Source organism: Mus caroli, unplaced genomic scaffold (genome assembly GCF_978045245.1).
Source record: "Mus caroli unplaced genomic scaffold, Mus_caroli_1 scaffold_2, whole genome shotgun sequence".
Taxonomy (NCBI): domain Eukaryota; kingdom Metazoa; phylum Chordata; class Mammalia; order Rodentia; family Muridae; genus Mus; species Mus caroli.
The window spans coordinates 112174638-112199632 of NW_028227257.1; the positions used below are offsets into that span (position 1 = coordinate 112174638).

The following is a 24995-nucleotide window of genomic DNA, read 5'->3' on the forward strand; positions in this document are numbered from 1 at the left end:
CAGCTACATTCCTTCAGGACTGCAGTAGAAGTGCTTATATTCCACACACTTGTAAATGATTTGTGTATAGTTCGTCTCATCCTTCACTGAATTAAGCCTGTGGATCCAAGGATCTAAAATCATTACAGCTGGGGCATTTTGAGAAGTTTTCTTTTACACTTGTGGCTTAAGGGGCTACAAGGCTGGCTTTCTGAGTGGACCCTTGATGGCCAGAGCCTACTGACTCTGAAATGAATGTTTGTAGTTTCCTGACATAAGGACAAAATAAACAGCCCAGGCTTGCCTATAAATACACACCAGTGCCCCTCTGTGCTGGAACTCTGGGTCTGTGTGGGTTCTCAGAGGCCTCTCTTTTCATGGGATCCGTTCCACCCACATCTTTCTGTGAGACATGGCGTCTCCTTGCCAGCTACATCTTGGCCTCTGCAGTGTAGGCTATGAAGCAAACATCTTTAAAGGGAAAATCTGGGATGGACTTTCCATCATTCAGTTAAGAAATTAGAAGTCAGCTGGGGAGTATGACTGGAAAATGGAAACCCTAGAGAGGGGTTTTGGCAGTTCAGCATCTTGATGAAAACGCCCCTTCCCCGCAGACTCACTTTGAAATCCTCATTGGTTGAGTTTAGTAAATTTTAGGCTGTGAATACAAACCTTAGAGATCTTAGCTAAAACGTGTCAGCCGAACAGTCATAGTATTCTGGGTTGCCACTTTGCAGCCCTCACATAAGATCTCTGTCAAGGAACTCTTAGTTTCTCTGACTTAAAAAGAGATTGTTCTGTCTGGCAATGATAGGTCCCGGAGCTCTTTGAATTTTATAACAGTAAAGTCAAGTAAAGGTCACATAATTCAGTGTAACTGATACAAAAAGAGAAGTGTCTAGTTTAAATGGTAGTGAAACAGGGTCATCTATTTAACCAAATAGACTCCTTACTGCCCTTTAAGCTCAGGGTTCCTTCGAGGATGTGTGTTTTAGCATTGAGAGGGAATTGGGAAGGTGGTACAGGATACACATATTTAGTAAATTTCATGTGTGCTCATCGCTGAGGCCACACTGCTTAATACAGTGTAGTCTTCACCATCCTTCTTACTTTTTAGACATTTTGATAATATAGCTTTTGGCTCACAGATTTATATACTTAGTTTTTAGGGTTAGGGGCTGATCCCAGGGCCTTCCACTGGTTAGCCAAGATATCTCTCACAGGCTACAACCACATCCTTTATACAGACACATTTTTACATGACAATCTTATGAAGCAAAGGTGAATGGAAATCATTTTTGGTCACTTTTGGTATGATGGTTCTTGAAGAAGATGGGTGGAGCTATGATTCAGGTCATATACTACAATGGAATTTAATAGGACATTCAAATACCCGGCGGCCGAGACATTTCCGAGGCTCTGCTACAGTTGAGTTACTTCTGACATGGTTTGGTATGGCGATATTTCAGTTGTGTGAAGATTTCAGCTGTCCTTTGAGTTTAGAAGATTCAGAAAATCTGCATCATCTTAAAATGAAAACACAGGCTTCCATTTCCTATTGCACAGGATGTTGTCATAGAGCTCCTTAGCATGGCACTATTCCTCCCAGTGGCTTTGAAATGGGAGAGTGTACCAAGCAGCAGAACACGGCTCATCTTTCCAGGATGGAGTCCAGGCTCTCCCATGAGAACATCTGTTCTGCTGATAACCACCGCTTCCTCCTTCAGATGTTCTCCTGAAACAGCTGGGCTCACAGGTTCAATCAAGTAGGCAGAGAAAAGCAAGGGAGGGAGAACGTGCTGGTAGTCTCTGAGATGTGGGGGAGGGACATGACAGGCTGCTGATGCTGGTCTCCTCTCAGACACGGGTAAATATTTCACATCCTCTGAAGAGTAGCGCTCCTGAAGTTATTAAGGCATCAGGAGCTGCAGCCAGTTCCAGAACTCCTGCTGTGTTCAATATTGCCTGGTGTTTACAGGGAGGAATCTGGAGGCTTGCTGGTAAAGGGAATAAATGAGCTTGTGGTTTGCATGTGTGCATTGTGACCTTAGGAGACCCTAAAGGTCACATCCCTACCAGTGATATTTATTTGTCTGTTATATGTATAGTTCTGAGTTTATCAACCACATGTTTGTATATCATGAGCTAATTAAGAACTTTCTGGAAGATATTCAGGGAGACTCTTGCTGACAGTGCTTAGCTTTCTAGTGAATACAGGCCATGATGGAGCCACAGTGTTACGAGAGCAAGAGATTTCTTCTCAGTTTCTGTTCTATGCTCACATTAAAAGCAGCAGCAGCAGCAGAAGAAGAAGAAGAAGAAGTAGTAGTGGTGGTGAATATTTTCTGGTGTAGGTTCTCCCTGGTAAATAATCGCCAAGTGAAATTGACTGACTCTTTATACTCACTTGGCTTGGCAAATCATTGACAGGTAAATGATTTTACAAGTGAGTTGGTGAATCACCAAATAAGGTGGCCGTGTGAAAGCCTCAAAGCTTCTTCACTTGGCACTGCTGGAGCATTAGTTTGCATCAAGGGTGGGTTATCCCCTTTCCAGCATTATGTCACACTGAGATAAAGGAGAAGGCAAGGGCCAACGGCAAGAGTTTATGGCTTGATAACACGTTGGGCATGTCGCACCACAGTGTATGTCCTTAGAAACACACAGTACAGATGTGGAAACTATGACCTAACTATTGGCAACAGCAGAATACAAGCTCACAGTCGGGAATATACGTGGGAGTCCAATCTGTGAGTGTGAGCTTGAGTGTGGGCTTGTGAGTGAGTGTAGAGACATAGCATGCCACCATGGTAGGCTTTGGTTAATGGAATTAAAAGAAAGAATGTCACTATTGTTTAATACAGTTTTGTTTTAGTAAAGGAAGGGAAGAAAGAGCTTTCTGTTTATTTGGTATTTCCTTGAAGCCTCAGGAAGCATTAGAGGGAAAAAATGCCTGTAAAGGCAAAACATTTAAATTCTGTCTTTTGGTTTTCTGAAGGCAGTGCGCCTGTCTGGACCTCTGTAAGAAGGATGGGACAGTACTCTCTCTGAAGGAACTCCTAATGTCTTCCTCTGTGTGACTCTGATTACTCAGTACTTGGGAGATGGTGGTAGGGTGCTTTCTCCAACCCGAGGTTACCTTTATCTGTGAGATTGGAGGTCAATCAAACAACTTTGCGGTAGCTGGTCCTTTAGAATTGTCGTCTGGAGCAGGATGGGCCAATCTGGAAGGATGGAGTGAATAACATATATTTGTGTATCGGAGATGCAGCCCATAGAAACAGTGATTACATGATCAGTTTTCATCCCAGAATGCTTCCTTCCTGAAACTCTCTTCCAGTCCAGACGCTAGTTCCAGATACGTCCCCAGTCGACCACTTTCTTCCTCTTCTTGGCTGCTTGTGCACATGCCACCACCAACGTGTGCTTGCACATATGTAGCAACTCTGTAATTATCACGCTCCATCAGACTGTATTGTGTGCAGCCTTGCCTCCCCTCAGGACCCCAGAGCGAGCACTGTAACTGTAAAATCTAAACGGGATCTTGCCATACTCTTTACACAGTGCTCTGAAGCATTCTTGGTTTACACGGCTCATGTGTGTGTGTGTGTGTGTGTGTCGTATCCTGTGTGTCCTGCCTGCCTGCCTGCCTGTCCTTTGGTGAATAAGCTCGACACAACCCATGTCTCTGTCCCGTGAATTTCCCAGACAAAGGCATTAGGATACTTGCAGGGTGACTCCTTTCTACCCTCTCACCTGAGCGTTAGAATGGCCTCATGGTAACTACCTACAGTTTAACATCTGCCATCACACTTACTGCAGTCTAAAATTGATCTTGTTCATGATATTTCGAAGTCCCTGTCACCTCCCACATTAAAATGTAAACTGTAGGAGGGTAGAAAATGTATTCTCTGCTTCCTTCCCATCAGCTTAAATAATGCTTGGTCCATACTGGACAGCCCACAACATTTATTGACTGAATGAACAAGCACATACTCCCTACCCTTTTTGTATGAGCTATAAATTAAAGTTCTTCTCAACTGCAAGCTATTCCTGGTATGGTTAAAGCATTATTGACTGTGAGTATTGCACACAGTCAGTAGGTGCTGTGTGCTTTGATCACTCGCCCGCTCGCTCCTGCCCTTTTAATGAGGGAGGATTTGTTTGTTTGTTCATTCATTTGTATTGATCCTTCATGTCTGAAGGGATATGGATACTGGGACTGGATGCGCCGAAGCGCTGTCTTTGCCACGTAACAAAGTGAAACTAATTTACATTAGAATGCTCAATCCCTATCTTGGGTTTTTCCAGGATTTGGGCCCATACCCTGTCCCAGAAGTCCATAGTCCAGAAGACAGAACTAAGAGCTTGGCCAATAGGCTTTTGAGGTTGTCTTGGTAGCAAGGTAGATCACAGGAGTGATTAACAGTCTTGTAAGCACTGGGAATTCAAGAAAGAAACATTAGTTAACCAAAACTATGGCATCCAGTAAGGTCAAAGAAAAATCTTATAAAAGCTAAACAATTCTTTTTGAAGCAGAATAAATGAAACACAAAGGAAATGCAGAAGTTTGTTAAGAGATTGGTTTAACAAGCCCCATTGGTCTAAATCAACAAAGCTATTAAAAAGTGCAAGAAGTGTGGTAAATGACTCCCTGGTCACGGAAACACATGCCATTCTCACATCTCTCAGTAGAACAGGTGCCACTCATCTGAGTACCTGGATCGCCTGCTCTAAGGATGGACTTTCACTGCAGAGCTCGGGGAGATGGTCCAACCTACAGAGTTCTTACCATCTAATCATGAGGCTGCGAGTTCAGATTCCCAGCCCCCACATAAAAAGCTGGTTTTGGGTGCTGGAGAGATGGCTCAGCCGTTAAGAGAACTAGCCGCTGTGGCAAAGACCTGAGTCTGTTCCCAGCACCTGTGCAGTGACTCACAAACATTCCAGTGCTGATCTTATCTTCTCGCCTTTGTGGTACCATGCACACAATAGGTGCACATACATACATACATACATACATACTTGTAAACATTCATCCTCATAAAGTTAAATAAATAAATATTAAAAAAATAAGCTATAATCCCAGTACTGGGAGACAGAGACACCAAGAATCAGGGGCTTTCTGTCTGGCCTGTCAGTGAGTCGCAGGTTCAGTGACAGACACTGTAATAAACAAGGCTGTTCTCTGGTTTCACATGCACATGTACACAGGTATACCCATAGCCATATATACACAAGCACACAGGTACATACATACACACAGGTCCAAAAGTAGTTTCAATAAAAAGTGTGTGTAATGACATATTTTTTATGATACCAGGTAATTTGCATATGTTGGATTTTTGACAGGTTTGCTATTGTGACGTATTTGATGTGTGTGTTACTGAGGGCTTTAATAATACTGAACAAAAGCAAATGCAATGATCTGGCTGTACTAATGATTTACTGTGTAGCCTTAGCTTCTCATATTATTTGAGGTCCCAAGCTCTCTAGATGAATAGAATACATTTGCAGGGACCAGGAGCTGTATCAGTTATTTTCCCATTGCTGCGGTATAACATGGAGATCAAGGTGACTTGGGGAAGGAAGACTTCCTTAGGTTCATGGTTCCAGAAGGATGAGGGCAGTCACGGATGTGGAGCACACATGCCAACAAGCACCCAAGAGCAGGATGCTGAGGCTGGACCTCAAGCAGGAAGCAGAGTTCACTGGGAATGTCTTTGAAACCCTTTGTGATTTCTTCCTACACCAAGGCCACACCTCCCCAGGCTCCCAAACAGCACTATCCACTGGGGAGCCAGTGTTCAAATGCCCAAAGCTATGAAGGACATTTCTTAGCCTACTTAATTGCTGGAAATGATTCTAAAGTTTTATTTTACTTGGTCTATTGAGACAGGAAATAGATTTGTTCTTATCTTTCCTTTGTAGCTCGGTTCTCAAAATGTAACTGAATATCAAGTGCTAAATGTATATGAAATAGTGTGGAGTGGATGTTGAATTGTCAATTTAATAAAGCTATTATTTACACAGAAAAACCTTAAATATGGTTTCTCATAGTGCACTGTTTTCCATCTGCACTCTTAAAGCAGGAGAAAGCCATGACTTCCCCTTCCCCTCTAAGGCATCTGCTCCTTCCAACCAGGGCTAACTTTCCCACTGTGGTTGGCCAGTAAGCTTCTAGGTTCTTTACTCTTTTGTAAGGAAGTGAGTGCCCAGAACCTTTGTGATGAGGCAAAACATGTGGTCCACGAACCAACAGCATCCTGTCACTCAGGACAGCATAGAAAGGCACAGCACAGACACAACAGACCCTCCAGATCAACTTCTGTACACCTACGTTGGAAGGTACCAGGTAACCCCTACAGTCACCTAACTGTCTGCTCACGCTTCACACCTCGGACCCTGACCCAAGTCTGTAGGGAGAAGCAGCAGCCTTCTGATTCCTCACTAGGCTCCCTCTCATACAGTTGTGGGATCTTGAGCTAGCTTCCATTAGGAAGAAACCCAGGGTTGGGCTCAGTGGACACAGGACTTATCTTGCTCTTCCTTGAATGTTTCTTCTCTTTCTTCCTGCTCAGCATGTCCTCCCATGGCCTCCAGGGTTCTCAGGACATTGCTGTCCACTAATGGTGCAGTCTGTGCCTTCATTCCTGATGGCTCCTATGTTCTGCTGTCATCTCAGACTAGTCACCTGATTTCCTGCTCTGTGGTTGAAATTTACAACCCAGGTTGCCAGGGGAGACCAGATAAGCAGCAGGTCAGTGTTGAAGATAGTGAACTCTGATGCAAAGGTAAGGAAGGCGCAGGCAGCGTGAGAGTGAATGAATGGAGGACTTCTCTCTCTAAAAGAAAAACAAACAAACAAACAAACAAAAAAACAAGACCGCACAGCTCTGTCCTTGAGCTGGAGGAAAGTATTAAGTTACTACCACTTTGTAGTAACTAGGGATGGCTAGCGACCTGAGAGCAGACAGATTTTATCCCGGACAATGAATCTTTTTCTCAGCATCATTTTCCATGTAACAGTTGTCACATGGAAGTTGTAGGGTTTGTTTTCAGAGGCATCTACCCCCGGTAGCATTCACTAAGGGGACACTAACAGGATCTGGGCCTTCGTGGGATCAGAGGCGACTGCAGCGAGGAGTCATACACACATCTCCTCAGGGTCTTGCTTTCCTCCCTTTTCTCTCAGCTTCCTGCCCATACCTCTGTTAGGACTGGTGGTGTCTGCAACCAGACTGCTCGAAGCAATGTTGCTTTGGGCAAGCAACTGATGTAGCTGTGCCCGATTCCTCAGTTATAAAAGGCAAGCCAAAGTTGGTCATTATCCACCTCTCTGCAAGGCTCTCTGTGCTAACTGTCCTCATGCATACAAGGCTAGTAATATATAAATTGGGGTCTGACACATTCTTGCTAAACAGTGTCCAAACTGTTGCTGTCCATATGATTATCCTAGACACTTGAATGGAGGTTATGGGCAGGCTAGTGACCTTTGGACGAAGGCCTCCAACGTTGAACATTGTCCTCTACAGCTGACAGTGACATCAGTGCTTAGCCTAAAGGTTCTGATATGATCAGCTGGGAGAAAAGGTTCTCCCTCGGTGAAACATCACGGGCCATGAGATCCTGCATCCTGTCCCCAGCGTTGTGTCCAGTTAGACAGGTGGCTTCTTCCTTTTAATACAAAACCCATATTCATGGAAGCAGGGAGTCTGTTTGTGTTTTTACAGCCCTTCCCATTTCTAGGTGGGTTGAGGTTGGAAGAGTCCAGACCTAGAGGCCACGGCCGTGGTGTGCATAGTCAAAGCGGGACAGTCGTGCTTCTTGGCTTTGGCCAGTGGCTCTATCTGTTTATCTGTGCAAATGGTAATGGACATTCCTTTGTGGAATGTTGGCTTCCCTGTGGCTGATTTAATCAGTAGAACAAGTGGGTTTTGCTGGGAGGAGCTACTGCCCCCTCAGAGCAGAACAGGAGAGTGTTCAGTTCTGTCAGATGTGGGTGAGGACTTTAGCATGCTCCTTTTGCCGAGTGTTAAAATAAGATATTTTTTTTCTCTGTAGAATGTGTGCACATTCTGTAGTTGAGGACCTGATAAAGTACATCCTGAGATGGGAATGGATGGTTGTCATGGGTGTCAGCCAGTCACTGGGTTCCCCTGGTGGGGATTTTCCAAGAAGTCTAGTTTCTATGAATCTGACACATTTTGTGTGGTTCCTGCCTGCTGACTGCTGGATTCATCTCTGAAGTGGGAAGCTCCCAGTGTATTCTGATGGAAATGGAGGCACAGAATCAGTTGGGCCATGACTCCTGACTCCAGAACGGAACTGGATGCTATGGAAATGAGAAGTGCCTTTAGGCTGTTAGCCTCTAAGGCTGGACACTGAGGAGTTCCCTACACTGTCACAGCCAAACTTCTGCTCAAGGAGCAGTGCAGAGGTAGAGAGCTCCGTAACTAGGTAGCACTTGCTCCTTGCCCATAGATCACGCAGCTTGGTGGCACCTCCTCTCCTTTGTCCGTATCCAGAATGGAACACATGTCTACCTCCCTCGTCTACGAATCACCTCCCCAGTGAAGGGACATGTGGTTCACCACCAATGGGATATTTACAAGGGATTTGTTTTCAGACAGTGGCTGAAGGACACCACAGGCATGTGAGTGCTGGGATGAGGGCTGTGGGGGCATCTGTGGAAGCCCTGAGGAAGTGGCTGGCTCTGCTGGCGGTTCTTCAGGAAGGCTTCAGTTCAAGCGCGCTGTACTCCGTCCCTGGAGTATATCTGTCCTCTTCCTCCATAGGAAAACAGCAAATAAATAAAGAAACGGCAACAACACATTTGCTACTGAAGACCTTGTGTGTTTGACTACAAGAAGTAGTCTTAACTTTGGAGTTAAATTCTAGGGAACCATTTTATTTTTGAGGGGCCACGTGACTGTTTAAGACCGTTTTTATTTTCTGATGTTGAGAACTGTGCCAGAGCCTTAACTCTTGCTACCAATCCCATTGAGTTGGGGGCCAGACAGATGCTCAGCACTCCAGGTGTCTAACTCATGCTTAGCATTTACCTGGATGGTCCTAAACTTAGCATTTATTATGGAAGCCCATTAAACTGCTACCTGCTTTTCTTTATGACAGCCATCCTAGTCCCTGTGCCTTCTGCAGGGGAGTGAGCATAGTTTACCTTTCATGCTTGTCCCGTGTAGGGCCAGTGTACTTTGAAACCTAAGGTAAGCTCGTTTACATTCTTTCTAGCTGGATTCCATACTCAGGTTACTGCTATCTCACTTAAAATCAGAACCCGGGGCTACCTTTTGCTTTTCTGTGGCACTAATTAGATGGTTTTTGATGAGTTCCATACAAGGGCCACCTTTCATGGTCAGGTGTGTGACCTCTAAATGCTTTGCTAGCTTGTTCAGGAAGGTCAGAGGTGAAACTTAAGGACATTTTTTCAGTTTCTCTGTCGCTGTGTCTGTCTGTCTCTCTGCTCTGTTTCTTTCTCTCTCTCTCTCTCTGTTCCTCTCTCCTAATCTCAACCCCTTTCATTAACCTGACAAAGGCAGAGGGCGTATATCAATGACTCAACTATGGTGTATACAAGGTCATTCATGTTTCTGGCTGTATTGAAAATTATGGCTTTGCTAGGCCAGACTCCTCTTGGCCTCCTGGTATGGTACGTTCCTGCGGACAGAGCACTGATAGAATCTATTTTGTACATTAATGCCTATAGCAGCTGGCATGTGATAATTCTCTCGCAGTTGTCCTTTATGAGTGACTTGAGATGTCACTGTGTATTCCTGTCACAGAGGATGAAGCAGGTGGCAGAAGTGTAGCTCTGTGAGGTTTCCTCTCTGTTTGCAGACAATCCACTGAGGCAGAGGTCAACATACAGTAAAGCAGTTTGGGACACTTCTCTGAAACATGACCGCTTCACACTGAACCATTTGTAGTGTGGTAATTTTTATTGGCATGTATCATTTGTGCGTCACAGTGGGTTTTAAAGAGAATTCTCATGTGAGACAATAGTATGTTTGGAGTGTCTTCCATTTTATGAATCTCTCCATCCTCTGTCTCTCCGTCCCTCCTCCCATCAGCCCTTATCATCTCCCTAGTCAGTTTTGCTCCTACATCCATGTCATAGACATATATGTCATTCTACATATGTAGCATGTCACATAGCTTTCATATATGAGATGCATGACTTTCATGTCATTTGTATATGATTCTTAGGTCTCTATAAAATTCAGAATCCACGAATTGTGAAAATATGCACACAGTGTTTGTTGTTCTGACATGGTCTCAATTGCCCTGGTCTCAGGGTCTCCTTCTCCAGCTATGTTGGCAGGATGTGACGTTGTTATCTATGACTCAGCTTGGAGTCCGGGATGGCCTTCATTCCGGTTGGATCCCATGCCGCCGCTCTCCCCCACCCCCCCACCCCCCACCCCCGCCCCTGCTCCTGATGCCTCACCTAAAATCACATCCTGGGGATCCTTTTGCTTTTTTAAGTTCTGTGCTGTTAACTAGATGGTTTTTGGTGAGTTTAGCTGTTGTGAACAGTTCTTCAATAAACATTGATGTGCAAGCATCTTCTGTGATAGGCTGACTCAGAGTTCTGGGGCAGATTCCCAGGAGTGGTAGAGATGGGTGTTATGGTAGGTCTATTTTTAGTTTTTTGTTTGTTTTTTATTGAGAAACCTCCATGCTGATTCCCATAGTGCTTGGACTCGTTCACAGTCCCACCAGGGCTCGGGACGAGTCCTTTTTGCCATTATCCTTGCCATCACTTGGTGTTATTTGCTTTCTCTGTTGAGTGCCATTCAGACCAGGGGGAGATGCTCTCTCAGTATAGTAGTCATTTGCATTTCTCCAGTACCTAGTACTGGTTGCACTTTTTTTTTTCACATGTTGACTGGCCAGTTGTACTTCATCTTTTGTCTGTTTGTCTGTGTTTGTGTGTGCGTGAAGGTTAAGGCCAGAGAATATCAGGTGCCTTTCACAATTTCTGTAACCTCATGTTTGAGACAGTGTCTCACAAATGCAGAGTTTATTGATTTGGATAGATTTGCTAGCCAGCCAGAATAAGGGATCTTCTTGTGTCCTCCTTCTTCCTCAGGCTGGCTTTACAGGCACACACATTTCGCTTTCTTACATTAGTGCCGGGGGTCCAAACTCAGCACTGAATTCTTATGCAGCAACTACTTTACCCACCGACCCTCCTCCCCACCCTGTGTTTCAGCATTAGCCTGGATGTTGGTTGGTTTTCTGGGTTTGGGTTATTTCGGTTCTGGAGGACTCTATGTCTTCTAGCTATCTGTCCTCAGTCACGCCTGTGTTTAGCACGGCTTCTCACCCACCTGTTCCTTCACCGGAGCGTCTCCTTCTGCTGGGCAGAGGGGTTTAATTTCATGAAAGTCTAGCTTGTTGCTGTTGTTTCCTGACCAAGTCGAGATCTTTTCGTAAAGCCTGGCCTAGGGTTGCACCTCGAGGTGTTTTCTCTCCCTCCCCCTCTCTCTCTCTCTCTCTAAGAGTTTGAGCATTTCAGGTCTTACGTTAAGGTCCCTGCTTCATCTGAAGTTGGTATTTGTATAGGGTGAGAGATAAGGATCTCATTTCACTCTCTTACATGTGAATATTTAATTTCCCTGGCACCACCAAATCATTTCTGAGATCATTTTTTTTTTCATCCAGTAAGATGACAGCTTTAGAGGCCTGGCCTAACAGATATTTTAAATTTTGGACGATCAGGTAAGAATGGGTACAACTCAGAAACCAAATATTAGTTTTATGTTTAGGAGAAGTGTGGCCCTTGGAAAGCTGCTTCTTGGCTGAAACAACGTTGTTTAAAAACAACAACGTCACACTAACCACCAGCCTTAGAAGTCCGGGAGAGCTCACACAAATCTGGCTTTGTAGCTTTTCTGCAAGCCTAGGCCATCTTTCCAGGTTAAATCGCTGTACCTCTGTGAAGCTCACACGCATCCATTCACCAGAGTCTCCCCTGGTCGGTTTCTGGTGCTCATGTGACCGGTTGGCTTTGTGGACTGTGAGGTTGGATATAAATAGAGCAGAGTGAACTGGGGAGAGAGGGCTGGAAGAAAGCACTTGAGCCAAAGCCATTTGTTTTGTGTACTGTATACTCCACATGCCAACACTTCTGTAATGAAAACCTGAGATGGCTCCGGACTGTACTCACTGGCAGAGTGAGTATATGGCTGTGGAACATAATTAAAGAGTCTTTCTATGTGCTAGGAAAGGTCCTAGCCCTTATCGAGGTTTTGATTCGGTGTTCCTCATGTAAGTAGGATTCGATGATAGACTTCTTCCCAGTGGCTGTCATGAGATCCAGAGGTTAATGCAATGCCCAGCCCCTGTCTTGCAATTTAGGGGACATGTTACTTGGGTAATCAACTACATCCTGACTTTAACTTAAATAAATGTAAAATGTTATTGAGAGAGATAGGGGAGGGAGGGAGAAAAGAAGAGAGAAAGAGGAGACACACTAGATGTTGCTGCTTATTAGAAGGAAATATACTGGTTATTGGAATAAGAGAATACTCTTAGCACAAGGGCTGATAAATTATGGCTCACCAATGCCACGGAATATTATACAGTATTAAAATGACAAGTTGACAATACCATCTGACCTCAAATGCTAGCTAGAATTCTTAATTAGGTTTTATTGTATACTGGATACCATTCCAAGGGTTTCCCATGTATTAATTTACTAGATTCTGTCAACCACCCTTTAAGTTGGGTATTATTATTGCCATCTAGCCTGTAAGAAACTGAGGCATGCAAAAATTCAATTATCCATTCAAGAATAAATAACTAATACATTGTAGCACTGGGCTGTGAATCTATGTAATTAATGGTCAAATATGGTGTAAAGGTGTGCCTTAGGATACATACTAACGTTGATCACATCAAGTTTAGCTATAGAATATTAATTCTCACTGCTGCTTGATTGTAGGAGTGGTCTTTTCCATCTTAGGTCCTACTGTTTAGCATGTTGCATCAGACCTTTAGAAGCACTGGGCATTTCGCTTCCAATTTCAATGCTTTTTCCTTCCCGTCAAACCTACAGGGCCTTCATGATGCTAAACAGAATGAAACCTATGCTAAGCAGAAGCACTTGGGCCTCAGTCCTTTAGGTTCCATACACGTACAGCCTGTAGGTCAAGCTGGCTGCCTTCGTGGTTCGCTGGGAGCAGTGAGGCCCATCAAGAGTACTGTATATTTACTCAGTTGGCTGGGTTTTTATTTCTTTAGGGATGTGAAACACATTATTGCTGTTGAGACATACAAGTAGATTTTATTAGTTTATTAAGGAAGCTGAAGTTTAGATATTAGGTCCAAAGTCACGGAGGAAATCCATACCTTTAATGTGTAGAATCTTATTTGGGGTGGTCTGAATGAGAATGGTCTCAGAGGCTCATATGTTTGCATGTTTGGTCTCCATTCCAGTTAGTGGAACTGTTTGGGAAGGATCAGGAGGTGTGGCCTTGTTGGAGTAGGTGTGGCGTGTTGGAGGAGGTGTATCACTGGGGAGAGCATTAAGGTTTCAAAAGCATATGCCAGCCCGAATGTCTCTGTCTCTGTCTCTCTGTCTGTCTGCCTGCCCCCTAGCCCCCCCCCCCCCAATCCACCTCTGCTTTGCTGCTTGCAGATCAGGATGTAAAGCTCTCAGCTAATGCTCGCTGTCATGGTTCTCGGTTTCTTAATCATAAGCAATCCCCCAATTAAATGCTTTCTTTTTAAGCATTGCCTTGGTCATGTGTCCCTCCCTTCACAGTAATAGAACAGTGACTAAGACATTCATCTAACCTCATTTTAAAAGATCTTGCTAAGCTATGATATGGAAACTGTAGTGATTTACCAAAGGCACTTCAGGTGATTCTTGCCTCTGGTTATAGACTTAATTAGGTCAGCACTTGTAATTAGCATGGCGTTCACCACAGGTGTCAGTGGCAGAGTGGCTTAGAATAGACATTGAATGGCTTTGTGTCAGTGTTCTGGGGCTGCAGTAACAAAATAGCATGGAGCAAGTGGTCTGAAGCACAGACTAAAATTTACTTCCATAGTTCAGGAGGCTAGACAGTACAGTTCCAGGTACTGTCCACCGGGGTTTCCGGAATTCTGTCTCCCTCGTTTGCAGACCCAGTGACTTTTCCCCGAGTAAGGAGAGAGGAGAGTGAATTCTTCCTTGGCAATTCCAATGATGCTAATTGTCATCCCTGATGCACCTCTGATTTCTATGCTCCCAAGAGGCCCTTTCTCTAAATTTATCATGCTTTGGGACTTTACCATATGTGTTTTAATCTGTAGTAAAAGTTCAGGCTACCGTAGCTACCGATCTCGTCTTTTATTCTGCATAGGAAATGATCAAAATGAAAGATTTATCCAGCTTGTATCAGGAGCAGCCACCTTTGGACTTCTATCACCTAGTGAATTGCTTGCCACTCAGCAGAACTTGAGTTACTGTTTAGTTTTGCCGATGAATTCATGTAAGTGAAGAATTAATATCGGTGTTTTCCTGTGGCTGTTAAGCCTATTCCTTGAAATGAGGTTGCCAGGGAGTAGAGTTTCAAGGGGTTGTTACGGTATTAGGCTCTGTGAATGTTGGTTCATGTAATGGAAATACCTCTGAGGTAAGTACGAAGGAACAAGGTGCTGATGGCTGACTGAGGAGTCACAGGAGACCCACACTAAGACGGTTGCTCATGGTGAAGGTGAAATTTACATCTCAGTCTCTGATTTCCTTTCTTCTTTTAACAGAAGAAGCACTGGAGTCTGTGTTAGTTTCTTAAATACTTGTCGAAATCCAAAGTTATGACACTGAATTGCATATCCAGGATGTATTCCTTTGGGTAACTTGATGTGTGAATGCAGCTATGGAGTTTTCTGGTGATTGCTTCAGTTCAAGCAACAGCAGGAACGAGGAAATGAGAACACATGCTCACAAAGACAGACCTGTACCTTGGTAATGAATTCAAGGAAACTCGGCCTCTGGCTGCAATCACCATAATTTCTATCTAAACCTTAGAAGTGGTTCTTTACCTGGAATTACCAGAAAGTTACCAGAAAAAAAAATCTACATTGACTTAAAACATCCTGACAAGATGGGAATACATAACTTTCTTAGTCTGGCACATGGGCCACCATCCTAGAGAACATTTTAACTCATGATGGATGGGTGTCTGGAATAAAATGAAAAATGTTCAAGGCTCTCTAATCCCAAGGATGCTAGTTCTTAGAAACACACCATCAAATGTTAGTGAGTCATAGTTCAGCATTAAGGAAAGGCTCCGTTTAACCCTTCGCTTGCTTCCACTACACATTCTAACGCTTGCTTATTTATTGGATCTCCAAGCCTACCTTTTCAGGCTTCCCTTTAATCTGTTCAGCAAAGTACATAAAGCTCCTTAAAGCAAAACTGTCTTCTCATTAATTCTAAATGGCCCTTTGAAAAATTGTCAGGTCACTTCTTCCTCCCCATCAAAGCATGGGCTTCCTTTAGCCCTGGGACTCTTCACTCTATTACAGCAGGCTTCCAAGTTTAGATCACGACTCACAGTAGAACATGCTTTGAACCAAAGCCGCACAAAGCTGTTCTCAGCTCTCCCTGGCAAGTTATATTCTGAAGAGAAGCTTCAGAAGGAAGGCCTCCGCCCACCGAAAAACTGAATCCACGACCCACTAGTGTATCCTGGCTGGCAATCTCGAACCAGCCTACCAACCAACCAACCAACCAAACACATTCTCTCTCTCTCTCTCTCTCTCTCTCTCTCTCTCTCTCTCTCTCTCTCTCCCTCCCCCCCCCCACACACACACTAACCAGCATGCCTTGCTCTGGGGTCTTAGGCCTACGTTCTTCTATTACGGAGGGAGGACTATTCCTTATGGCAGTGGGCTTCTGCCATAGAGCTTCAATATTTCCTGCCTGAGATAAAAGTCATTATTCTTTAGCTGGCTGTCGTTCTAACCAGTAAGATGCTCACTATAAAGCAGGAGACTTCCCACTTCTCCCTCATTGGAGAATCCTTATTTGTGACCACATTCGTGAATGTATTAGTGGGAATCTCAGCCTGAAGTTGTAAGTCAAGGGCTGTTGGGAGGGAACCTGATGTTATATGCACCTGTTAATTAAGGCCTTTATGGGAGCTGGCCTGCTTTTCCTTCTTCAATTGCTCTGATTTGAAAATACTGGAGACTGTATTAAGGGTGGAAGAGAGGAAGATGGAAATTGACGTCAGAGTGATCAGGCCTGATGCCAGCATCTAGTTAAACTGTGGATGTCTCTGCTAGGTTTCAGGCTCACTGCTAACCAGCTACTTAGCGCTTTCTCCGAGGCTCCCTTCACTGACAGTCTCTTGTTCTGGGAAAAGCCCTGTCACACAACGGTACTGTCCCTGCTCCTGAAAGGGAGGCTCACTTGCACCTTTTCTGCAGGGTGGTTCTCTTTGGTTGAGCTATTTAGTATTGAAGAAATATTTTCCTGGCAAGGCCGACACAAGCAAGGAAGGGCAGGCTGTGCTCCGGCTTGTGGGAAGTAGACAAAGAGCACAGACGTGGGCGTCTGGCACACTGACTCAGATCCCAGCCCAGTACTTACCTATTAGCTATGTGACCTGGGGCAGCTTTGCCAGGTTGCCCGTTTTCTCACATATAAAATGAGGCTGATAATAAAGATGCACATGCTTTTAGTTTTATGGTTACAGTGCTACTGTGCTGTGGGTGCTCAGCAATTGGGGTTGACACAGGTTGGGCTCCTATGTGTGGGAGCCTTGAAGGCAGAGAACATGGAGGGTACTAGGCTGATCTTCCAGGTCTCTAGGTCCCAGCTGACGGGGCTGTGGAGGTCACATTGTTCCTAAATCAGCTCTCCCAGATGAAGGTTAGAGAGTCACATATGTACCCTTTGTGTAGTCCTATGTTTAGGCTGTGTTTCTTTTATTGGATATGTGGGGCTGGGAAATTATTTGTGAGTGGTGGAGTGCCATTTTTGGTATGATCTGCAGAGTTAAGATGCCTTGCTCGAGGGGTCTTTTGGCTTGGTGGGATATAAATCTGATTAGAAGCTCTCAGTGGCGTGCTACAAATCATTACCCCTCTACGTTCCGTTCTTAAAAAATTTGGATAACAGCATGGCTCCGTCTTTTAGGAATTTTAAGTGCATTAGCTAATGATGATCAAGAGACCTTAAAAAATATGAAATTCCCAGGAATGCCAAGAGCTTTTGTTAGCAGACTGGCATTATTTCGCTTGGCATCCTTAAGAGCTGTGTTTTAAACAAGAGCATCCTACGGCGGATTTCTGGTTATTTTTTTTCCTAGTTGTAGAGCAAGAGCTGACCCCCATCCCAACCCCCACCACCAGGAGTGTTCAGGATGCTAAGATGCAGGACCCGATGGAAGTCCTGAAGTAGCCCAGGCAGGACTGGCTGACTTGGGTTGCATTGAAGTAGAGGAAGAGTCTGGGATGTAAGTGTAGTTGAAGTGAGTCTGGACCCAAGGGTCATCACCATTTCAAGCAGAGTTGTACTCATCCTGCTGGTCCCATGTCCTAAGAGAAACACCTGGAAACACCCAAATACCCCTGTCTCCTCTGGATACTTACTGTAGGACTTCAGGGACTCTTTGAAGATGCCACTGGTAACATTTTGAATATTTCCAACTTAAATTACAGGCATTTAAGACAGAGATACATAGGCAGCAGTACATCAGTGCAGTATATGGGAGCCGATTTCCTCTTTATTTTGTTTCAGGCAGCGGAGCAACTGCAGTGGTTCAGGCAGCCCTATGCAAACCCAGGCAAGAACGCGTAGCCATAAAGCGGATCAACTTGGAAAAATGCCAGACGAGTATGGATGAACTCCTGGTGAGTATAAGGGGAGGAGACTCCTGGTACTTGCTCTCCCTGGCCCGGGGCTTGTGGGATGGGGATGGGTGGGTATGAGCCGCACCCTTTTCTTCTCCCCTGGGGATGATCTATGATTAATAGTGTTGATTGCAGTGTTGGGTCTGCGCAGCCCCCAGTGGTCTCAGTGTGACACTCCATGCACGTTGTGTGCTCCGCCCTGAGGTCATGTGGTTTCTAACTCCAGAGTGTGATGTCTGGTTTCCTCTGGCCCTTCTCTGAGAGTTCATGACATAGCTGTGAATTCTTCCAAATGTACCTTTTGCTCCTTTGTGCTTCTATAAATTACAAAATCACGTATGAATTTGGTTTTCTTTTGTAATGTATGGCAGACTCCATTTCAGTTGCTGACACGTTTGTTACTCTCGAATGTGTACCTTGTATTTCGTATCTGAAATGAAGCACTTACAGAAAGAGTTGGAGCTTGTTTGCTCTATAGTAGGTCTGACTATAGGAGCATTGGCGGGTTGAGGGAACATTTGCTTTTGGCTTAACTGACTCATTATTAAATGAACAGCTTAGCAAATGGTTATTAGTTACCCAGCAAACTGTGAAGGGTTTTGGAGTTTAATCTCATAAATATAGTTGTCGTTCTGCCTGCCAGGTTCTTTTTTTTTCTTTTTTTCTTTTTTTTTACCTTTTGGCCATTTATTTCAGGATAAAAGAAAACTGCAGTGGAGAAGTTAGCTCACTGGTTATCCCGACGCTAATCCCAGCACAAATATTAGTCCAGTAGCACCGTACAAGCGACAACGTATGATGACAGTTGGCTCCACATGAAGAAGCCTTTTGTTTTATTCTACGTTGGGAATGGAATGCCATTAACAAGAGCTTTTTGTCTGTCCTCAGAATATAGCTTTTATTTCAGGCTTAATTACAGTACACTATAGTATAAATTAAGTTCAAGGATAAAGCTGTACTTTTCCAGATCTGTTTGGCCTTCCATTTTAAATCAGGTTACACAATGCATAGATCTCAATGGGACCGAAGCAGTGGATTGCCAGTCAAAGCTCAGATTAGGGCAAGGGCTCCTGCAATTACATATTAAACATTATTGGTTAAACAATAATCATTCACTTATGGAGGTTCTTTTTTTTTCTCTCAAAATTTCAGCCGTGCATTGCCTGCATGGGTGTTGTACTGTGTAGGACTTACCTGTCTCTGACTGTGTAGTCACCAGTACAATTGTGTCTTTGTCCTCCTCCAGTCCCCAAGGTCATCTTCCCTGGGTGGAAAGGGCATTGACTAACCAGTGGGGAGAGCTGGGTCCTGCTTCAGCCACTGACTTGATTTTTAGCTGTAGCTTGATTTTGCATTGCCTAATAGCTTTGGGTCGTTTTAAGAGAGCGCCGAAGCGGAGGGTTCTTGTTGGGAGTCTTCGTTTTCTGTGGCTCTGCATGAGGGTGCGTGGCTTTCTAAATCAAGAACCGTGCATTAACACTCATGCCTTGTTTGAAATCTCCCGTTAAGAGCTCTCCTGTGCCGCTTGCGTTTCGCTGTGGTCTCTGCCGGATCCTCAGCCACCAAGTGTTTATACAGTGTGTACAGCTTGAGTTACGCCTGCTCCCCGGCAGTCTTGGAAGCAGTTTTCAAGCTGTGCCCCCGATGCTGTGGTCTGGTCTCTGTCAAGCTCTGTGTCGCCCAGGGCCGCTGGTAGCTTTTATTTATTTATTTATTTATTTATTTATTTATTCATTTTTAATCACACTTGGCAAACAGGCATGATGGTCCAGTTAGGGCTAGACGGGAGATCAGCAGAGACATCCTTACTCCAGGGTCCCTTTGCTGGGACCATCACAGGCTGTTTGCAGCTTAGCAAGCTGTCTGTTTAAAGGTGGTGTTTTTCATTCCTCTGTGCGTGGCTCCATCAGACTCTCTGAGCTTGTCCATTAGCAGTAGTTAATTTTTCTGAGCCCTTTCATCTTGCTGCAGTACTACCCAAGCTCTAGAAAACACATGCATACTTATTTATTCAATAAAATAAAACAATGTCATTCTCAATTTAAAGGATGTTAAATTAATAAATGAATTGCTTTGGCCTTTACTTAACTTCGAACCTTGGGCCTTTCGGTGTGTCGATGTATTTAGAGATGGTGGGAGGGATGGCTCTGGTACTTCAGAATATACTGCTGTTACTAGCCTGTCCGAGGCCATCAGGCCTTTGTGGTCCAGATGACGGACATAGGAGCTTTGTGTGGAGTAGAGTCGCCTGCACCCTTTTGACCTCTGCCACTGCTGTTGCTTGCACTTTCATTATTCCTATGGTTTCACATTTTGGCAGTGTTTGGGCATCCGGTATCCTAGTAATCCTTTAATTCCATGAGTGTGTATTATCTCCAGGTTGGGGCACTGCCTCGTCTCATAGAGGGTGCCATGTGTTAACTGGAAACCATTGTTCTTAGAAGAAACAATGGCCCACTGGGGGCTTTATCTTGTGAGAGCATTATGTCATAGAAGTCACAATTATCAACTATTTACCAGCTCCTGGAACATCTGCCTCCCCCAAAGGATCTTTCACCCCCAGACTGATACTCCCTGCTCTGTTCCCTACCCTTAGATCTTTCCCGAGTTCATGGTCCTTGTCCCATGATAGGAGGGATCTATACGCAGAGCCTGACGTGACCTCACACAGCCGCTTCGGACAGTTGTCCACACAGAGCCACAGTACCTTTCCTGTAATCATGGCCTTGACTCCAGGTTTTGCTGAATAAGGAGACAAGTTGTTTAAAAGTGTTAATCATGGTGCCAACTTCTCCAAGAATAAAGGGAGGAAAACAATGTCAGATGAACTCACTGGCACCGAGTAAGTGCTGATTTAAACTTCCCTGCTGAAATGAGTTCGCCTCCAGTTCTTCAAGGTTAAGCTGGTGGAGGATACAAAAGCACATTTATCTGTTTATCTGATAGATACTTAAATATCATTTCTATAGCGTGCTTCATCTGTTAGAAGGTTAAGCCACAGGGCTGTATATTGAATTTCAAGGCTGGCTGTTCGTGCAAAACCTTGTTTGATGTAGTTTAACAGTAACTCGAGGAGAGGGCGCACAGTGAATAGTCGCATTCAAGTAGACTGGCTGACGTTTAAGTTCTCTAAACTTGGGCTTTCTCTCTGTATGGCTTTGCATTTTTCTTGTCTGTTGCGGAGTGTGCCCGTGACTGGCTGTAGCCTGTCAGGATGAAGTGACCATTGTGTTTTATGTCCTCCTCTCTCAGCACGTGCTCTGGCCAGTCTAAGATTTGTTGGCCCCCATACTTCAGTGTCAGCCCGCATTCCGAGGAGGTCCTGTTATAAATGGAAAGTTAAAGCAGCTTATCACCTCTGGAATGTCTCTTTTCGTGGTGAAGCAGGGATCTGTGAATTTCACATTTCCCAAATGCTTAGATGCTAGAAGGTTCTTGTTCCTTGGTCTAGCAGTAAGTCAGTCTCTTCATTTGGGACGAGGAGGAGCAGTGAGATTTTTGAGCAGTGGACGCCTTTCTGACCCCTGTGTTGATTGGGAGCTACTTCAGCAGGCTGATAAACAGATTTGCCTGCTCTGCAGTGGGAATTTTCAGACTTGCTAAGTGAGGTTGACCCTTCTCGTGCAGACTGGTGAGCTCCTTTTGGAGGGAGCTCTGAGCCTCTTGAAAGGGTTTGCTTCCCTGGTTTGGGGTCAGCTTCAAAGGTTAGAAACACTACCCTAGGGCACCATTGAATCTTCTTAAAATCCATTATATAAGCAGAGAATTAAGCATCTCTTTTTTTTTTTTTGAAGGCATCTGTCTTTTCAGACCATCATCAGATAATAAAATAAATTCCATAAACATACCACTCATCTCTATTTACCTTGTAATTGAACTTTTCTTCCAGGATGTTTTTCTTTATCCGGAGGCTACTGAACATTTTTGACTCATGAGCTAATTCGGCTTTTTTTTTTTTTTTTTAAGGATCTCATCATGCAGCCATTATTTGCTGTAAACATCCCTTCTCCTGCCTCAGTCTCCCACGTGCTGGGATTATAGATGTGTGCCACTGTGCCCAGCATTTTCTTGAACCCTAGTTTTTAACCATTTGTCTCTTCTCTTTAGCTCTGACTTGGGTCCCCTGGGTTTTAGGTCTGTCTTTGGTTTAGCTACGGAGAACTCAAGTCCATCTCCCCTGTGCTGCTGAACTATCAATTCATTATTATTAGCAGTTGTAATCATTAGGCCATACATTGTAGGAGGAACCTTAATTCAGCAGCCAAAGCTCCCTTTTCTTTAAGAGAGCAAGGCAGTGGGGAGCAGAAGAGAAAAGAAAAGAAAAAGAAAGGAAAAAATCGTTCAGGGATGACATTATGAAATTATGTTGTGATTTCAGTTTGTGATGGATGACAGATGTGGACAAAGTCATTTCAAAGGAAACAATGACAATATAAAGTGCTGACTGCTGAGTGCCGTCGGAGGGGAAAGGAAAGGTCCCAGAGCCAGAGGCTGTGCCTGCTTCCTACTTAACCCAGCACAGCTGCCCAGGGTAGGGAGAACTTACCCTGCGGCTCCCTCTCCTTCATTCAAAGAGAATCACCTCCTTAGATGGCAGAGGTTCACCTCCCTGCGAGTTCTAGGATTGTGGCTGTTTGAAGCTAAGATCTTTAAAAACATACACTTTCAGATTCACTTAAACAAGAACACAGATTACTAGCAAGTTGTGCCGTGTGTGCGTTTACTGCAGTGTTGTGCTGTGGAGAGAAAGCTCTTCTGTGAAGTTCTGGATCTGGGCATGCCATGTGCTCTCTTCTCCACTTAGACGCCCATCCCAGTCTCACAGGTTGCCCTCAGTTGTCAGAGTTCTGGCTTCTGCTCTTGGCTTCCTCCATCATCCTTGTCAAGGCAATTTGCTCTGCCACAGACAAGAGTCATCCATAAATCAAGACTTTTTTTTTTTTCTTTCCTCCTCAGCAAAAAGGCATTGCTTGCTGCTGCTGGGGCGATTATTTTTCTATTCTTTTCATCTCCTGCTCCCTCTCTCCCTTCCATCCTCTTTTCTCTCCTCCCCCTCGTTAGAAGCATAAATTAGCTTTGATTTATAGAGTGTTGCGGAGAAACCAAAGCTTTGGATAGTTCCCTAGTTTAATGATCATATTGAGAGCAATAGTTAACCTCTAACCGTAATTAGATGCAGGATTTCCAGTCTGTTCATTGCAGGCCTCCTGAGAACAAGTCCCTGCTTTATTTGAGGCTTAAAGGAAACAAACAAGCAACCTCCCCCCACCCCCAAATAAAACCAAACTTTGTCTGTGCTGTGTTAGCAAAGCTGCTCCTTTTTCAAGTCCTATTTATTGTTTATTGCAGGAAGATTACCCTGCGCTAGAGAGCTTCCAGCTTTGCAAGTTGGCCTCCAAACAGCACTTTATGATTGCCCTGGAGTAGTTTCTAATTCTCTTGAACGTATTAATTTTCTAATTAGTGAATTGTCTACCCATCGTCCCCCTCATTCCTCCTCTGACGTGGGACCCATTGCATTCGGCTCTTCAGTGCAGTCTCTTACCTCACGCCTTCAGTGATGGAATGCAAACCCGCTTCACTTCGTGCAGCGCCACTTGAACAGTTTAGGTTTCAACCGTGTATTTTCTACTTCTCACCACACAGCTCCGGAATTGGTTTCATCTCTTTCAGTGTTTTGAGTGTTTTTTTTTTTTAATGAAACGTTGCCCAGTTGGAGTCAGGGTTCAGAAGGGAATTTGGGGAAGGGCTATTTTGAAGACCTGGACACGTGTTAAATAAAGGAGAGAATAATTACTTATGCCCAAAGCAAATCCTCTTCTGTAGTTCTGAACTTACATTGGCCTATAAATATGTATAATTTGGTTGGAAAAATAGTTTTCACTTTTAGAATGTCACATTTAAAAGTTATGTCACAGTTTCTTCACATACTAATTAAATAATACCAATTGAATTTATATTTAACTGCACTTGTTAGAAAATTTTGCTGAAATGGCTGTACTGGCTATTTTTGTGTCAACTTGACACAGCTGGAGTTATCATAGAGAAAGGAGCTTCAGTTGAGGAAATGCCTCCATGAGATCCAACTGTAAGGCATTTTCTCAATTAGTGATCAAGGGGGAAAGGCCCCTTGTGGGTGGGACCATCCCTGGGCTGGTAGTCTTGGGTTCTATAAGAGAGTAGGCTGAGCAAGCCAGGGAAGGCAAGCCAGTAAAGAACATCCCTCCATGGCCTCTGTATCAGCTCCTGCTCCCTGACCTGTCTGAGTTCCAGTCCTGACTTCCTTTGGTGATGAACAGCAGCATGGAAGTGTAAGCCGAATAAACCCTTTCCTCCTCCCCAACTTGCTTCTTGGTCATGATGTTGTGCAGGAATAGAAACCCTGACTAAGACAAATTGGTACCAGCAGAGTGGGGTATTCCTGTGACAACCTGACCATGTTTGGGGGAGGACTGTGGAAGGACTTTGGAACTTTGGGCTTGAATATCCATTCGTTGCTAAGAGCTCTGTCAGATGTTGTGTAGGAGCTTGGAAGATAATGCTGAGAACAGTGCAGAAGATGGAGGCCTGGTTTGTGAAATTTCAGGGGGAAAATTAAAGACTCTCTTCAGGGCCATTGCTGTTTTGATTGTGAAGATTTTGTAGTTCTGGTTAGCTGGGGCTGAAGAATCAGCTGTGATTAACAAGATACCAGAACTACTAAAGCAAAAACTTTGCATTACTGGGACTATTGATGCTGGTTAGCTGGAGCTAAGAAATTAGCGGTGATTAAGAAGAGACCAGCATCGTTGAGGTGACATCTTCTGGGAAGTGTTTTCTGAAAGCACAAAGAGGCTGTGTTCCAGAGATAGGCAAGGTTGTACTCCTTCTGCAGTGGGACTTGGTAATGTGTAAGGGTCACCCAGGTGGTACTGGTTTTGAAGGCATGAAGGGGTCACACAGCAGCTCAGGCTCGGCACTGTGAGAGGCCATGGAAGGCCATTGGTGAAGGTGCAGCCCCAGTTGTAATTGAAGGCCCAGGACTGAAGGGGTCATGCAGTGTTTTGGAGATTCCAGTACCACGAGATGACCACCAAGAGCAGCAGCAGCAGTGGAGTACAGGCATCTGGAGCCCAGAGGACGACGTGTGTGCTACAAAG

General features: G+C 44.4%; 1 protein-coding gene across 2 annotated transcripts in view; it reads left to right on the plus strand.

Annotated features, from left to right (window-relative positions):
• The window catches only part of Stk39 (serine/threonine kinase 39), a 267572-nt gene that overhangs the window by 43023 nt on the left and 199554 nt on the right, over positions 1–24995 (plus strand). For both annotated transcript variants that reach the window (XM_085834808.1, XM_021156379.3), the window contains exon 2: positions 17744–17856. In XM_085834808.1, coding sequence (XP_085690934.1) covers positions 17744–17856 — 113 coding nt within the window. The remainder of the gene's footprint in view (positions 1–17743; positions 17857–24995) is intronic.